Source organism: Malania oleifera, chromosome 5, assembly GCF_029873635.1.
Source record: "Malania oleifera isolate guangnan ecotype guangnan chromosome 5, ASM2987363v1, whole genome shotgun sequence".
Classification (NCBI taxonomy): Eukaryota; Viridiplantae; Streptophyta; class Magnoliopsida; order Santalales; family Ximeniaceae; genus Malania; species Malania oleifera.
Window position 1 is genome coordinate 14147639 of NC_080421.1, and position 17105 is coordinate 14164743.

Consider the following 17105-nt stretch of genomic DNA (forward strand, 5'->3'; position numbering starts at 1 on the left):
TAACTTCGTCAATGTTTACTCTATTTTCTTAGAGTCCAATCTCCAATCAAACATCTTACCATATATAAAATATCATATCAGGATATGATTCTTTTTTTGAAGAGAGAATATGTAAATTTTGTATTTCCTTAGAACAAACAATTTTAACAATAAGGAAATTAAAAAGAACATGGAAGTTACTATGAAATTTGTATTTGAAATTAAAATATTAAATTACAAGCATAATTTTTAAATAATTTTAATTAAAATAATTTGTAAATAAAATACAACTTAAAGAAGGATAATTAAATTTAGAAAACAAAAACCGATTTAGGAATACTATTTTTGTTTCTAATTTCATATTGATATTAAAGGGCCCTTGACCTATGCTTTAGCCATTAGCACATTTCAGACTCCCCGTACCGGAAGGGAAAGCTAACCAAGTGGCGGACAAGTTGGCCGCTATGGATCATTCTGTAAACAGCCCTTCGAATCATACTGGAGTGGAAGCTCTCCATGATTCGAGTTCTCGTCTGGGTCGCGGATCGGAATCTAAATGCCTCGCCATTAATGTTCTGCTGAAGCTTTTGCTTTTGCTCTTGCTCTTGCTCTTTTTCGGAAGCTCAGTAGCATCTACAGACCGTAAGCATCCCCCTCTTTAAACCGTAGCCAACCCCCATCAGCATCTGGCACTCGAAGCTCTTATTAAAGGACTGCGAAGGCTGCTCGTCGTCCAGCCCTAGTTTGAAACTTCTTCGGTGTCGATTGCTCTCGCTTGAATCGAGAATGAGCTCTGCAACTTTCGGTTCCATTTGCTTTGACCGAGGATGCCTTTTGAAGGTTGGTGCTCCCAGAAGCGTTTGCCAAAAACTCTGTTTGGTTGTGGGGAAGTGTAGATAATGAGAAAAAAAAAGCCAAAGTTTTCAATCATCGTGGTTTCATTATTCTATACCTTAGGAGAGTAAGAACTCCGTTGGCTTAGTAGAGTTGAGTTCTTCAATTATTTTGGGGGGAAAAAAACACATAAAATTTTTCCTTCCGTTTTCTAGCCACTCAGGCGGAGGAGAAAATAGGGTTTTAGCTCTGCACTTTAGAGTGATCACGTATTTATGAAAATGGGGAGTTTGAAGATGGGAATCAGTGGGGTTTCTTAATCTCCATGTAGTTTTCTTTTTTCAAAATTATGTCTTGGGATTCGCAGGATGAAGCAAAAATTTCAAAGTTGAAAAAGCAGTATGGAAGGAAGGTGTGCATCAGAAATTCAGTGGCTTCATCACCACCGACCTTGCAGTTTGCGGAGACCAAAGCTCTGAAATCGGAAAAGACTGTTCATATCGGTGTTCTTGGAGCAAGTGGTTACACTGGCTCTGAGGTATTATGACTCCCTCATATAATCCTCTCCAACAGATTTATTATTCCGACAACTTCTTTTTGAATTATTTAATATTTTTGTCATGCTTTATGAGAATCAGTTCATCGACCGCTAGGGTTGAACTCCTGACATAATAGTGGTGTGTTTTTTTTTTTTTTTTTCGGATTTTAAATTTTTGATGAAATGGGCTACTAGTTTCCTTCTCATATAAACTGCTATTTACCTATTCAACAAGCATTAGTTTTCATTTGAATTTTTTCCAGGCATCTCATGTGTTTTAAAATTTATTCTACTTCATTCATTCTCGCCCATATATATTTACATATTTTTTTTAATATCAATGTCTATAAATACTATTTGTGCATATTTATTATTTTTAGTAATAGTATTTATAGAATGTGTTGATGTGGATTCCACCTGCTGGACTATCAAGGGCCCTCCACGGGTTTCCTGCAAACAACAGATGAAAAGTGATTGGATATTGTGCCCCAGGAAACCATGAGAGGCTTAAGTTAATATAAGGATTAATTGAGAAAGATGGGACCTGGGGTGGACTGCTTATCTTTTCATATGATTCTGCCCTTTTATGGGCGTTCGATCTGATTTGGTTCAGCTGTGGATGGTTTCTGCGTTGTTGTCTGGAGGTTGGTTATTGCTAAGCTGGATGCTGGCCTTTAACTACCCTTTCCAGTCTCTTGGTAGTTAATTGTTTGTCATGCGTGTTGTCATTTACACGTCCTGGCCAGGTTTCCCCATCAGAGGGGCTCCTGGTGTTTATGTTGCTGGACTTGTATAATCATCACAGTTAAGGTTGGCATAATGTCAAATTAGAATCATAAAACATTATTTATGTTGCTAACTTCAAATACTTGTACTGAAGAAGCAACACATTGTTGAAAAATGAAATAAAATAAATAGTTAACAAGCATTTTCAATCACAGATTTTCTTAATTATTTTCTAACAAAACTTTTTCCGTACTTTGAGAGTTGTACTGGTGTGTCAGGTTTCAATATTTGCCACTGAATCTTTTGCTACCAATATATGTTTGTACATCAGATAAAACTTGATATCATCCATTACTGACAGATTGTACGTCTCCTGGCAAATCATCCGTACTTCGGCATTACTTTGATGACTGCTGATAGAAAAGCTGGCCAATCAATTGCATCAGTATTTCCTCATTTGGTCACACAAGTATGACTCCTAGTATTCTGAGATCTTTTCTCCATTTAAATATTCATTAATGGGTGTCTTTTTTTTTATTTTGCAGTAATGATGTTTAGAAAGGTTAAACTATTGCATGACTAGCTTTTCCTTATCATTAATTGCATGCAAAATATTCTCTGGAATATTATATGTTTTTTATGATGTGCCAATTAATTGATGTTCAATTAGGGAATTTCATTCTTTTATTGTCAGAGTAGTGGTCTAAAAATCTGGTTCAGTGACTTCAGTCATTCTGAAGGGACCACTTCGTTGTATTGCTGATCATTGACCATATTTGTTGGCTTAAAAGCCAAATATTTAGACTGGCAGTTCAGCTTTGCTTAATAGCCTATCTCTCTATTGAGCTGCTTGGGTTGGGCCTTGCCTTCTAAAGACAAAAATATAGTTACTAAAGAGTTCTATTTCGACTTTTTTCTCTCTATATTTTTTGATTGTTATGTAATAGGTTCCTAGTTTGAACTAATGTAAATTTTGATGTTCCAATTAAATTACATATAGAAAAAGATCATTTTAGAAGTATTTGACAATGCTAATATATGATCAAATTGCTGGCCAGTTTGACCTTCTCATCTGACTAGAATTTTAAACACGTGGGCAAAGACTGAGGCTGAAATTGTCATGTTTAAATAGATCCACATTGTTTTTGCAATTTTTGCGTGCCACCAGACTCATCTTAAGCTGTTAAGTGCTAATTTTCAACTTATTTCCAAAGGTTTTAGGTATGGTTTGGATGGGTGCCAAAATGCTGCCTTTACCACTTCCATATATAAGCATGTGCACATACCTTTGGTTTCTAATAAAGTTTCAAATGCACCAGAAGTTAAATTAATACTGGAGAACCAAAAGTGAATGGAAGTAAAATTGATGTACTCTATATGTGCAGAACTTGCCAGCTATGGTTGCTATCAAGGATGCAGATTTTTCTAATGTGGATGCTGTTTTTTGTTGTTTGCCACATGGAACGACGCAGGTTCTCTCTTATTTCAATGACATTTCTCTATTCATTCAACCTATAATTTTGAGGCTTTAAGTTCACCTTTTGTAGTGTGCACAATTGTTGATACAATAAAAAACAAAATATGGTCAGGGGCTTGCTAATCAGATATTTATTTATGAATTCACTAACCCTGCATTTGGGAGCGCGGATTTCAGGGCTTGGATTTGGATTTGGATTTGTGAGGATTTAAACAAAACTCAGTAGAAAATAGCCCAGAAATTCCATGCTTTCAAACACTACCCAAGTTTCCGTTTACTAATTGATCAATTTATCATTTTTCCAGGAAATTATCAGAGGTCTTCCCAGAGGGTTAAAGATTGTTGATCTTTCTGCAGTATGCTGTGCATGCCCACTCTTTTATTATCCATTATTTGATGCTTCTGTGTACATGCATTCAGCAGTATTTATAAATTTACAGTTTCGCTTATATTGAAATACTATGAGAATTCTGCAGGATTTTCGGCTGCGAGATATTGATGAATATGAAGAATGGTATGGTCAGCCACACAGGGAAAAAGATTTGCAGGTTAGGTTCTCGTTTCTCAATACATCAAATCCACTCATGAGTCGTGAATAACATTTATGCATAAAATTCCAATATCGCAAGAATGAGTTGGCATAGTAATCTGATCTTATAAGTTCTAAATAAGCTGGAATGTTTTGTTTAAATGGTTGAGCTCTTGTGCATAATTTGAAATCGGTGCTTAATAGTTGAATTGGCGGTTATGTAATAGCATCAGTGTCTTTTGAGATCATTACAGGAAGATATCTTTGAAATCGGTGCTTAGTGGTTGTATTGGCGGTTGTGTAATAGCATCAGTGTCTTTTGAGACCAGCCACCTCCCCCACGCCCCAATTTTCATAATCATATTGGCTGGTACAGTCCTGTTTTGGTACCATAACATCTACTACCTCTGTGTGGGCTGCTGCAAACCATTACAAGCCACTATATTGTGAAACTGGCTATGAATGACTAAAATAGGTTTTTGAGTATCTTTTTTTTGCATTTGTTTTTTCGCTCTTTTTCCTGTACTAAAGCTTGGGGCTAGGAATTCTATTGTTCTCAAAAAAGACTAGATTACCATTGAAGGCTTCAAGCTATGAAAATAAGGATGACGGAGAATGTAAGAAATAGGATTTCTGGGCTCAAAAGGTTTGCTGAACTTCAGTGGGCTTTACGCTGAAATTAGGAGCCTTTGTTCTTGGACCGTTGTTTTTGTCTTTCTTTGTGTTGCTGTTTGTGCTTTTTGCTGTTGTTTCCATTTATTCTAATATATTCTCTCTTTCCCTTTTCATATAAAAAAAGCTTAGGGCCTGGATTGTTTTGTATCATTGTTGAAAATTATGGAAATGAAAACTAAAACAGGAAATAGATACTTAAAATTGAAAACTAGCAGCTTGGGTTCATATTTTCAAAAGTTAAAAAAACAACTAGAAATTAAATTAAAACCTAGTCAAACACATGTTCATTTTTGTTCTGGTTTGTGAACGGGAACGAGATTGTGGTAAGAAGCATGCTCTAAAATGTGGAATGGAAGGGTATACTTATGCATATATATTGGTGAAAAATGTGTAGTGGCACTAATATATTTTGAAGAGTATGTTGAGTTGTTTCTAACTCTAGAAGAGATTTTCTTTTGTGAAATAGATTAACGAATGAAAATTTAATTATAATATGATAATTAAAAAAATATGATATGTCAAAAATATTGAACTAAAACTTCGGATCATTAGATACCATGTTTGAATGCTTGTAGGAATTTGTGGTTTTTTTAAGATCTTAATGTTTTAGAATAATGACAATGCAAAAGAAAACAAATTAGAAAAATATGATATTAAAAAATAGAAATTAATGATAATTACTTAAAATTTATATTATGTCAAGGACAATCTTATTGAACATGACAATTGAAAAATGCTTAATTTATTTTTTGAATGACTTTATTATTTTTTAATAAAATTCAAAAATTTACATATAATTTTATTTTAATCACAGTTTAAATTCAAATGATCATTCGTATTTTAAATTCTTTTGTAAATTGTATATTGAACAATTTTATTTACAAAAGTGAATTTTGGATATTAACGCAGCATGGGAATTGAAAACATAAAATTTGGTTTTCGCTTTTGTGACAACTGATAAAATACTAGCTATGCAGACAAACTCATTTTCATCACTTTCTTTTCACTGTAATGCAACGGAAACAAAAAAGAAAAATGATGCCAAACAACCTAGTAAAATTTCAACTTTAAGTTGTTTTATTTTAACTAGTACTTCGCTTTTAATAAAATTCATTTTTAGGTTTATGTACATTGATAGTAGTAGGTGTTCTTTAAAAACTAGCATTCAAGTAGACCTAATTTTTTCTCTCATTAAGCTTTTGTAAGTTCCCTCAATTTTTTTTTTTTTTATAGCAAAAGAAATTCATTAGATAGAGAAAGAATGTACAATCAGGAGAAGAGGCACCTCCTTAACAAAGCCTGGGAAACCCCATGGAAAACAAAAAAAAAGAAAAAAATGAAAACCAAAAGATGTGAAAAGCAGCCCAAGAAATTAGCACATCCTAAGAAGTCACAGAGCAAGCCAATTCCGCTTAATATCTGAGAAGCATTATCCCCTTGGAATTTACCATTACCCACGCACCACATAGAAGCCAGAAAATGAATATTCTCCCACACCAACAAAAATTCTAATTTCTTGTCTGAAAATATATGCAAATTATGTTCCTTTTTAAACTCCAAAATACTGCAAGTAAAGCAATAATCCATAGCACTTTCCAGAAACTCCTCCACTGACCCTGGACAAACCCAACTTTCTCCAAAATAACTGAATTACTTGTTCCAAACTTTCCGTGCAAAATTATAATGCAAGAAAAGATGTGGAGCAGATTCTGAGCAGTTAAAACAAAGCACACAAATATCTGGAGAGGGAGCCTTAAGTTCCCTCAATTTTATTCTTTGTATTTTTCTTACCCCTTATTTGGAGACGAGCATGTTCTATTGTTATGCCTCTATGCATTTATGTTCTTGTTTGAAATATGAACATTCTATATTTTATATTTTAAATTTCCTATCTTCCTACTTCTGTTTATATTCCTCACGACTTTTACTGATGTAGCTTTTTTGTTGTTGTTGTTGCTGTTATTGTTGTATCTGCTTATATAGTCAACTTGTGTCATCCTTTGCAACTGAAAATGAAACGACTCATTAATCTTATTGTGTTATTCTCTTTGAAAACTGTTTATTGAGGCGAAGTATTCACCTGTCCAACTTCCCAAATCTCAAACTTGATTTCTCTAAGCATCATGAAATAATTTTTTATGAACTGCAGTTAACTCTTTAGTTTTGGCTTAGTTTATCTGTAGTTGACCTGTCATAAAGAAACCTTTCCTGTTGTGAGGCAAGTGTATGACATAGATCCTCAACACCAATATTATCATTTTGAAAAGTATTTGAGCTCTGCCCTATTTTTCACTAACTTGCTTTCGTTATGAATGTTGATGTGCCCAGAAAGAAGCTGTGTATGGTTTGACAGAGATTTTGAGGAAAGACATTCAAAGTGCACGACTAGTTGCTAATCCTGGTTGTTATCCAACATCCGTTCAGCTTCCTCTTGTTCCCTTGATAAAGGTTTGCATCTATTTTTTAATATTTCATTATTTGTATTTAATTGGTCATTGAGTCTCAGTCAGCATATTAATATATCTCTTAATGAGTTATTTTCAGAAAGCAATATTTGTTCATGTTGGGAGAATATACAGAAGCAACAAGAATATATAATTTTATTATATGCATATAGGGCATATGTAGTTCTGTACTCTGGAGACTTCACTGTTGTTGCGTTCTCCAAATTTATGCTTTATGTCATTTATTTCCCTGTTTACCCAGAATTTTGGTCCTTCCATGCTCGATTGCTAACCTCATGTGATTTAGAGTTTTTCATCTATTCACTCTTTGGAGTGTTATGTAGTTTTTTTGCTTTCCTTTGTTTTTCAGGCCAATCTTGTTCAACTGAGAAACATCATTATAGATGCAAAGTCTGGTGTAAGTGGAGCAGGTTAGTATTTATCCTTGGCTTCTTATATTTTTCTTAGAATTTGCTAGGGTGTTCTTAGTTTACTGGTAAGTTTGCATAAACAACTTCTGATATTTGAATACATTGTGTGCAGGACGTGGTGCCAAAGAAGCAAATTTGTACACTGAAATTGCTGAAGGCATTCATTGTTATGGTATCACAAGACATCGTCATGGTAAGCACTCTTTGAGTCTTGACAGAGTAAACCATAATGAGAATTAAAGAACTGAATCCCCATTGGTTCACAAGACAGTGATTTTTCTGATCAAATGCTTTTTCTGTTTTTTTTAATCTCTAGATTTAATGGTTGTAACATGTTTGGTTAATAGGGGTATGCTCACTATATAGGGCACATTTAGGGAGACTAGGAATTCAGTTATGAAGAGAAAAAAAAGGAGCTGGATGATGGGTGATCTATTTTTCAGTTGTTTATGGATGTAAATGCTTGTAGGATTTACACTATGGAGAAATAAATACCTTTTATCTGTGGGGTGGGGAGTGGATTTTTTTTTCCTATTGAACTATCATCTCCATTCAATGAACAGAGTGGAATGAGTTTCAGGAGTGAGTCTACTCATCTCAATAGGTTTCTTTTTTGTGAGGATTCGGAGGATGAGTTTCTGGATCTTTCCCAGGAGTTGCTTTCTAGTTCTGATGATTTTTTTATTCTTTTAGAGTCTAGTAAAGTCCAATGGGGTCATACTCATTTCTAGTTTGCAAATGTTTCTTCTTTTACCATTCTTTTCTTAATTTGGTTGGGAAGAGTTGAAGAGAGTGTTTTGTTAAAGGTTGTGATTTGGGAATGGTTTAAGTTTAGGGCATAAGACATTGACCTCGCTTGAGTTTTGACAAAAAGACAATGGCCTCCCCTAAAGTTTCAAAAAACCTAGGGACCTCTCTTGAGGTTTCAAGAATTCCATAGACCTTTCTTGAGGTTTGCCAAAAAGAAACTAACCTCCCCTTGTATCTTGCAAAAAGACAAGTGTTTTTGAGAGGTATTAGTATCTCAAAAATCAAATGCAGGGGAGGTCTGTGAGAGTTTTAAAACCTCAAGGAAGGTTCCTGAGATTTTTGAAACCTTAAGGGAGGCCAGTGTCTTTTTGCCAAACCACAAGGGAGGTTAGTATCTTTTGCCCTTAAATTTATGAAGAAGTTGAAGTATTTTAAGGAGGTTTTGAAGAAGTGGATCATATAGGTTTTTGGATATGTTACTATGAGATTGAACTGGTCAAGAGCTTATATAGTTTGGAGAACTCTCTTGAGTTGTCTGAGGATCAAATTGTAAGGAGAGTGTGTCTTAAGAAAGGGCTTGATGTCTTGCTTTTCAAGGAGGTGCAATCTTAGAGACAAAAGGTTAGGTTTGAGGTTGTTAAGGAAGGTGATTGTAATTCAAGGTTTTTCAATAGAGCATCCAATGATAGGAGGAGGAATTTGATAGAGAAATTGGGGACAAATGAAGAGATTTTGTTAGGGTTTACATATTTGATTGTAGAGGACACTACTAGATTTTTTTTTTTCCTAGACATCTTTATTCAAAGGAGGATGTTTATATGCCTATGATTTAGGGTTTGAATGGGTGTTGTACCTGCAATAATCAGATGTTGTGCTTGGTTGCCTTTCGAGGAGAAAGAGATTAGGAGAACAGCTTTGGAATAGGTAGAGATAAGGTTCTGTTTTTCTTCTCTTTTCTTTTCTTTTTTTCCCAGGAGTGCTATGATGATGTGAAAGCGAAGTTAATAAAAGGTTTTCAAGAATTCTATGTTAATGGGGTGATTGTCAACTGTCAAGAGCACTGATTCAACTTCTATCACCTTAGTTCCGAAGAAGTATCCGTTAAGGTAATGGATTTTAGACCTATTTGCTTGTTTTTTACTATGTATTGTTGTCAAGATTTTGGCTTATAAAGTGGGTGCTTGCTTTGGATGAAATTTTGGTGGCCAATGAGATTGTTTAGTATGTTAAAATCAGGAACAATAAGGGGGTTGTGCTTAAGTTCAACTTTGAGAAAACTTATAATTGAGTGGGCTGGAGCATTATAGATGAGGTATTAGTTAGGAGGGGCTTTTGATCTTTATGGATGAGTTGGATTATAGGTTATTTGTGTAGGTCCTGTCCAAATTAAAAAGATACAACCAAATAGCACCATGGAAACTGACAAAGCTTTGGGACTAATATTTTAGGTTCTCCCTACCAGTGATTTAAATGGTGTTTCTGAGGCATGCCTTGATGCTTTTTGAAGCTAGAACTCCCAAGGCATAATGTAAAAGGTGAAAGTCTCAAAAGGTATACAAATTTTGGAATTGGGCATACGCCATGGCAAAAAAAAAAGAAGTTGCATTTCATACCTTAACAGAAGAGGTGTACACATTTTGGAATCCTTCATTTGTGCAAGTTACAGAGACAGCAGAAGCGGCTTCCCTCAAAGAATTCTTTTAATCAGTTGATCTTCTCCCAAAAGACACGTCCGACACAATGACTGGGCCGTCATCTCTTTTCAGCCTGTCAAGCATGACAACTCCCAATCATCTCTCTCTCTGTAGCAACCTGCTTCAATCGTCGACCAACCTCCAAATCTTCTCCAGAAATGCCCCTTTGTCTTTTCAGGCAATCTTGTTCCCACATCAAGGACCTAAGTCCAACCTTCAACACTCAACTACTTCAGATCTTCACACAGAAGCTTCTCTGTTTATAGTTGACTTCTCATTTTGATGAGCCAAACAACTTGCAAATCTCCCTTGAAATCCATTCAGATTTGTGTGTGTGTGGGTGAGAGAGAGAGAGAGAGAAATAAGGTAGATAAAAAGAAGAAAAACATTGGAGTTGTTGATGAACTAGACAGATTATGAGGTGAGCAAATTACAATCCATATTTGACTCAATTAAGTGGTGGTTCAGATCAAATAATCTGTTGCCTGGCTCGATGATATATATCACCACATTTACTTCCTTTACCTTCACCATTCTTCTAAGCCAACACCATCTGAAATTTCGATTGATGAACCCACCGACTTCCTTCACCTTTGCCACCAGCACCAGGACAGAGATCCCTAGTCTACTAGCAGAACTCATTCCCAAAGCTTCACCACCCATCTCCTTTTGAACCAGCACAAATGAACACCGAGAATCTCTTCCCTTTCTTCCTCTGCCTCAAGTCCAGAAACTTCCCCACCTTCGTTTATACGAATCAACATCATATACCCAACCTACCCATACAAATGCTTTGAAAACCTCTTCCTGACTGACCAAAAATCTACAGTCCATCAGAAATCCATTTTTGCAGCAGCTGTAGGAAAACTCACCCACCTATTACAAGATTGATTTTATTCGAGGCTGAACAGATAAGGACTCCTCCAATTTGTAATATTCCCTTTGATTTGAATCGAACATTTGTGCCTTTCCTTTCATCTTCTATCAAACAGGCTTTTCAAATTTAATTACTTGAGATCAGCTCAGCACACTTGTACACCTAAAATCATATAAGAAAGGTGATGAATTTGGTAAAAAAATCCTAAATTTTAGATAAACGATTTTCACTCTATGCTAGGTTAAGTCTAATGTGGATGCTACATTGTTTCATAACTATTGCAAAAGAGTATGGAAGGAAGGAGAGCTTGCTGTTTCATATGTTGGTTGGTGAGTTTTGTGGATCTTCCAAAGAAAAAAAGCATATAATGCAATTCTTAAAATTTTGAAGAAAATAAAGTTTGAAATAAAAATTTAAGGATGTTTAAATGGATGCAGCAAGTCCAGTGACTATTTACGCATGAGATAGCTAATATATATAGAAATCAAAGCAAATGAGGGACAATAAAAAATTGGGAGATGAATTGAGGTGGATGATGGTTTATTATATTGATGAACGAAGGATTCTTTGAAGTTAATTTTTCTATGCTTCATTTTCCTATGAAGGGGAGGGACTATGGATTGATTGCTTGTTCTTACAAATTAAACTCCAGATGAGCTTGCTGTGTTTCAACTTTTGTTTCTTGTTTTGGTTGAGATCACATAAGCATATTGATTTTTATCTATTTTGTTTTCAATTACATAAATAATGAAGAAATGCAACATCTAGTGTGCAATGTCTCCACGCCGTATTGGGGGTTTGGTGACGGCATGATGTTGGCAGCCTTACCCCCACATTTGGAGGATTTTAACCTTTGACAATCAATTTTGAGTGTAACATCCATACCATAAGGTCAAGACTTGCCCTCAGACTAGATAATAATGAAGATTTTGATTGAAATTAAAAAAAAATGAAATTTCTTTTGAGAATCCAGTAATAGTGACTTATTGGCACCTTCATTTGAAATATAATAATAAATATTCAAAATTAACCAATAAGAATCTTTTCGAGGAGAATTACTGAAAATTGCAAAGGTAGGCTGTTCTCCATCTTTCTTGACGTGGGTGAAACTGAATGACTCCTGGCTGCCGCAGATGATCTCTGGAGCTCACTCAGTGTTAGGCCTTCCTCTTGGCTTTGACACTGGAGGTTGAAGGAGAAGCCATTGCGCTCCAACTTAAAGAGAATTGTTTTTGCAAGTTCCTTGTCCTTACTGAAATTAATGGAGGAGGTTGGAGGGTCATCACCATTCCAGAGGGTTCTGGCTCAAAAGGCTGGTTTAAGTTTTGCTCTGCTGTGAAGGAGCTACGTTGTAGAATGATCCCTAGCCCTCCAGCCCATCCTAAGGTATTCTTGTGGTACTATTTGAGCCACCCTGCTGTTCCCAATAGAGCTGCATTTTTGTCTCTCCTAGAAGCAGAGTGTGTGTGCCCTCACTGTGGGGAATGCATCAAGGTTTCCATCACTAAGTCACAATCGAAGTTGGTGGATAAGATGCATAGAGACATGTGATCCTTCACGCGTGTAGTTCCGGAGGCTGCCAAGGCTCTTCCATACAAATCTTCTTGGCTCAATTCTGTTTGCCTCTTACCTTCCGCAAGCTTCAAGGAGTTGGGGGCTACTCTTACTATTAGTCCCTATTGTTCAAGCCCAGGTGGTTTCTTGTTTGGCCTCCCACTTTCCGAGCCCCCCATGCCCCCCTCCCTTCGCCTGTTCAGTTGGCTGCTTTCACCCCTTCTGCTCTAGCTGTGGCCCTTTTGTTTCTTTGGACTCACAGCAGGTCTTCTTACTTTCAGCAGGTCTAGCAAGGCTCGATGAAGCAGGATTGCCTTGTCCTGGCTTGTGACCACTCTTCTGGTGTGCCTCTCAATCAAGTTTCTGAGGGGGATGCTCTGGCTATCACCCTGCAGCAGTGTGGTTGAGCCAAAGAAAATTCTTTACTTAAGGTACACCCTCCTCGGTTTTGAAGCGGTTTCAAGCTTAAAAGTGAATCTGGGCTAAATTAAAATCATTACAATGGGGACTTGCAATCATGGTCCTTTGTTTGCAAGTATACATGGCTGTAAGATTGGAGCCTTCCCTGTTACCTATCTTGGCCCCGCTTTGGGAGCTAAGTTTAAGAGTTTGGGATCCCATTGCCGGAAGGTTTGAGAAGAAACTCTCTGGTTGGAAAAGGAACTTTTTGTTAAAAGGTGGCAAACTCACTCATTAAAATTACTCTATCCAACCTCTCGGTTTACTTCATAACTCTTTTCCCCATTCCTTGCACGGTTGCCAAGAGATTGAAGGGCATCCAAAGAAGACTTCTTTGGGAAAACACGATTGAGGTTTTCAAATATCATCTTGTTAAATGAGTGGTTGAACAACCTTCACAGAAGGGCATCCTTGGCCTTAGATCTCTTATTATCTTTAATAAGGCCCTCTTGGGAAATTGGCTTTGGAGATTCATGATAGAGAAAAATCACTTCTGGAGGGATGTTATTGCTGTCAAGTATGGCCTCCATCATAATTGTTGGACCTCAAAAGTTTCAAAGGAAGCTCATGGTACAGTTGTTTGGAGATATAGTAGAAAAGGATGGGAGATTTTCTTTCCTCTCATCTACTTTCAAGTGGGGAACGGAGAGGATGTGTTCTTCTGGCATGACATTTGATGTGGCAAGTCCCAACTCAGATCCTCTTCCCCTTCCATCTTCAGATTTGCATACAACAAAGATGCCCTTATTTGCAAACATGCAGAACTCACCAGTCAAGGCATTGTTTGGGATATTCCTATGAATAGAAATGCTTTTGATTGGGAACTTGATAATCTCACAGATTTTTTCAGCAGCCTCTATAAGACTCGTCGGGCTATTCAGATGAACCCAAATGGGCTTCGAGCAAAGATGGGAACTTCATTGTCAGCTCTTTCTACAAACACCTTTTTTTTTCCCTGGCTGAGAGCAACACTAACTTCCCTTGGAAGTAGATTTGGAAAACAGAAGCCCCTTCCAAGGTTGCCTTTTTCACTTAGGAATCTACTCTTGGAAGAATATTTACCATGGACAATCTTTCATAAAAAAAGATCTCTCTCGTCAGTAGATGCTTTTATGCTTGGAGCAGGAGGAATCGATTGGTCACGTCATTCTACGTTGTTCATGGATTAGGAAATTATGGAACTTAAGCCATCTCTGTCATAAATCAGAAGTGGGTCACTGCAGGTACGGTGGAAGATGAGTTGTGAGCTTGGAAAGCGATCAGATGAAATAAGGGAATAACAAGATCTCTCTGCCTCATCCCTATTGCTATTTTTTGGGTGGTGTGGAGAGGAAGGAACATAAGAGCTTTTGAAGGAACTATTTTTCCTATTCAGTCTGTCATGGACCGGTGGATGGCTATGATCTCTAGCTGGCATTAAGGACTGGTTAGAAGGGACCTTATTGTAATCCTTGCTTTTTATGATACTTTTCAGTATGGGATGTTTCTCTACTGTTGGTTTCCTTTGTAATTGGGTGTCATCCCCCTGATGCCTCTTTTTAATATAATTTCTCTTTATTGATAAAAAGAAAAAATCCTTTGAAGGAGTATACAGAGTATCTATTCATATATTGGCTCCATAGTGGAATTTCTTTCATATTTCCTTTTTCTTTTTCTTCCCTCTTTTTTGTGGTGGGGGTTAGTAGGGTGGAGGTGCACTAATGTAGTTTCTATTTGTGATTTTCAGTTCCAGAAATTGAACAGGGACTATCTGATGTTGCACATACGAGAGTAACAGTCAGCTTCACTCCACACCTAATGCCAATGGTAATAGGCACGCTCAAATGCAGTTAGTAGATATAACTTTTTTTTTCCTTCTCATTTCTTTGCTCACAGAAAATGTTGGCATTGATTTTCCGCTTTCAGAGCCGTGGTATGCAATCAACTATATATGTGGAAATGGCTCCTGGGGCAACTATTGAAGATTTATATCAACAATTGAAAATATTCTACGAGGTAAAAGCTCCTTAATGCATCTGGATTTGGCACTTCTTGTAGTTCTTGGCTGTGCCTCCAATCATAACTGGGAATCAAATCACCATATTGAAAAAGCAACAACATCAACTTACTGCACTTTTTTATAATGGCTGTGTGTCTGATAGAGTGGATTGGAAGAAACTTATCCTCTGTCCTTTTACAAACATTTACATTGAACAACCTGTCAACATCACATTATTGTTTCATTTGCGATGCAAGACTAATTGGCACAAGAGAAGGATGCAGGAAAATAAGAGAAAACCATGAAAAACAAATTTGAAATTGAAATAGAGTAGAAAATGTAGACAAAACTCCATGTAGGGTTTAATGCTCAATATTCCAATCATGCTCTCATGTTTACTCAGCAAGCCTTTATATAGGATTAATTCTAATTAATGGAACATAATATCAAATCCCTAAAAATTAGACCAATACATAACTGTAAAATATTTGAATCGTAAAACTCTAGATGATCATAATGACTTAAGATAATCATAAAGACCCTATGTTATGTCCAAGCCTATGGCAGACACAAAGTTTTCAATGTGTGATCCTCGTCAATATGTTTATTTCTTTTAATGTTTAGATGAATGTTCCAATTGTTTTGGCATAAAATGGGTGGCAGTTTGTCAACTTGTGTATTTTTGTAGCCTGGATTCAAGTGACTGTAGCACACTCATTGATGGTGTACACCTTATTTTCCTTTTGTTTGAATGAATCTATGTAACAAATTGATAATGTATACATGTTACTTGCTGGCCCAAGTAATGCTTGTTATTTTCTTTGATGGTGGTGTGGTTAATAACCTTTTTGTTGGGGGTGGTGTGGTTTTGGGGGTGTTTGCAGAATGAAGAATTTGTAATTTTGCTGGAGAAAGGAGTTGTTCCTCACACTCGAAATGTTCGGGGATCTAATTATTGTTTAATGAATGTTTTTCCTGATCGCATTCCTGGAAGAGCTATAATAGTATCTGTTGTAAGTCTAAATTCTCTTCATTGTTCTATTATAATTTCTGTTTTTAGCAACGAGGATATTTTATGGGATTTTTTTTGCTAGTAAGCATTGAAAACTTTGTTGCAGATTGATAATCTTGTAAAGGGAGCTTCTGGTCAAGCTGTACAGAATCTTAACTTGATGATGGGATTCCCAGAGATTACAGGACTACACTACCAGCCTTTGTTCCCTTAGAATGTGACTCAGTATCCTTAGACAGAATGAGCACGTGAGTCTCAAGTTAATAACAACTTCAGGTACGAGAATCCCTTCAGTATAAGGTCATTTCAAAGGTTTGGTTCCCCTCTGCCTCAACCTTCTGACATTTCCTTGTCCTCACAGTCCCTTCAACTGCATTCCTACCGATGTTCAAGGAAAATATCAAATTTTTTTCACCCCAAGATGACCAAATCCTTACTTACTGTTGGCACTTGATGTAGATTATGTCAAATTTGTCAACAGAGTGATACTATTTGACGATATCAGGGCCAGGATAAGTGATACAGCTATCTAGTACCAATAATAATTCTATACTTTTGCCCCACAGCTTGTGCCAGTATCTTATCTCTGGAACCATGATTTGATTATTGAGAGCTCGTAAGATTGTGGCAAGACATCATCGATTTAGATTCTATATTGCATAAATCCAATATTTTCACAATATGGGGCAAGATTACACTCTGGATTAATATTGCATTTCTGAAGTATCTCGAATGTTTGCTAATATTTTGCTTTTGTTTCAGGTATTTGTGCTACAAACGTCATTCTGAAGAGAGCTTATGAATGAATGTTACCAATGTGTATGTTATTGTTGACAACATGTATTAACAATGTTTTATTCGGAAATAAAGTATGCTATAAGATGGTAAGAAGACATAACAGTAATATATTATGAAATAATGTAGGCGGAAAATCATTGTGTTTGGGTGGCAGAATATACATTTCACTGGCCCAGCATTGTTTTCTTCTTTTTCTTGAACTTTTCTTTAATAAAGATCTTATTTTCATTGAGAATTTTGCTTCGAATGCCTGGCTGATGGATGTGTTGCTACATGCACTATGATCTAGTAAGGGTAGGTGAAGAGGAAGTGGGGAACTGATTCCTAGGCAGTGTTTTGTATGTTTGTCG

General features: G+C 36.4%; 1 protein-coding gene across 2 annotated transcripts; it reads left to right on the plus strand.

Annotated features, from left to right (window-relative positions):
- Positions 1–376: 376 nt before the first annotated feature.
- On the plus strand, positions 377–16990 carry LOC131156691 (probable N-acetyl-gamma-glutamyl-phosphate reductase, chloroplastic). Of its 2 annotated transcripts, XR_009137055.1 has the most exons (14): positions 377–819; positions 1181–1351; positions 2439–2546; positions 3463–3549; positions 3860–3910; positions 4031–4102; positions 7087–7206; positions 7573–7633; positions 7746–7826; positions 14694–14773; positions 14873–14962; positions 15830–15958; positions 16064–16233; positions 16720–16990. XR_009137055.1 is itself a non-coding variant. In XM_058110559.1 (13 exons), exons 1-13 carry the CDS (start codon positions 766–768, stop codon positions 16169–16171), a joined length of 1212 nt encoding a protein of 403 aa, XP_057966542.1. In that variant the 5' UTR covers positions 386–765; the 3' UTR covers positions 16172–16990. The 2 variants fall into 2 exon arrangements, 1 of the variants encoding a protein (XP_057966542.1); XM_058110559.1 differs by having other exon boundaries at positions 386–819; positions 16064–16990.
- Positions 16991–17105: the final 115 nt, after the last annotated feature.

Bases quoted from the DNA above. Each gene is read 5' to 3' on its own strand.
- LOC131156691 (XM_058110559.1), top strand. From the start codon at position 766: ATGAGCTCTGCAACTTTCGGTTCCATTTGCTTTGACCGAGGATGCCTT. The intron at 14,774-14,872 runs GTAATAGGCACG...TTCCGCTTTCAG, and splicing joins CTCCACACCTAATGCCAATG to AGCCGTGGTATGCAATCAAC. The intron at 15,959-16,063 runs GTAAGTCTAAAT...ACTTTGTTGCAG, and splicing joins GAGCTATAATAGTATCTGTT to ATTGATAATCTTGTAAAGGG.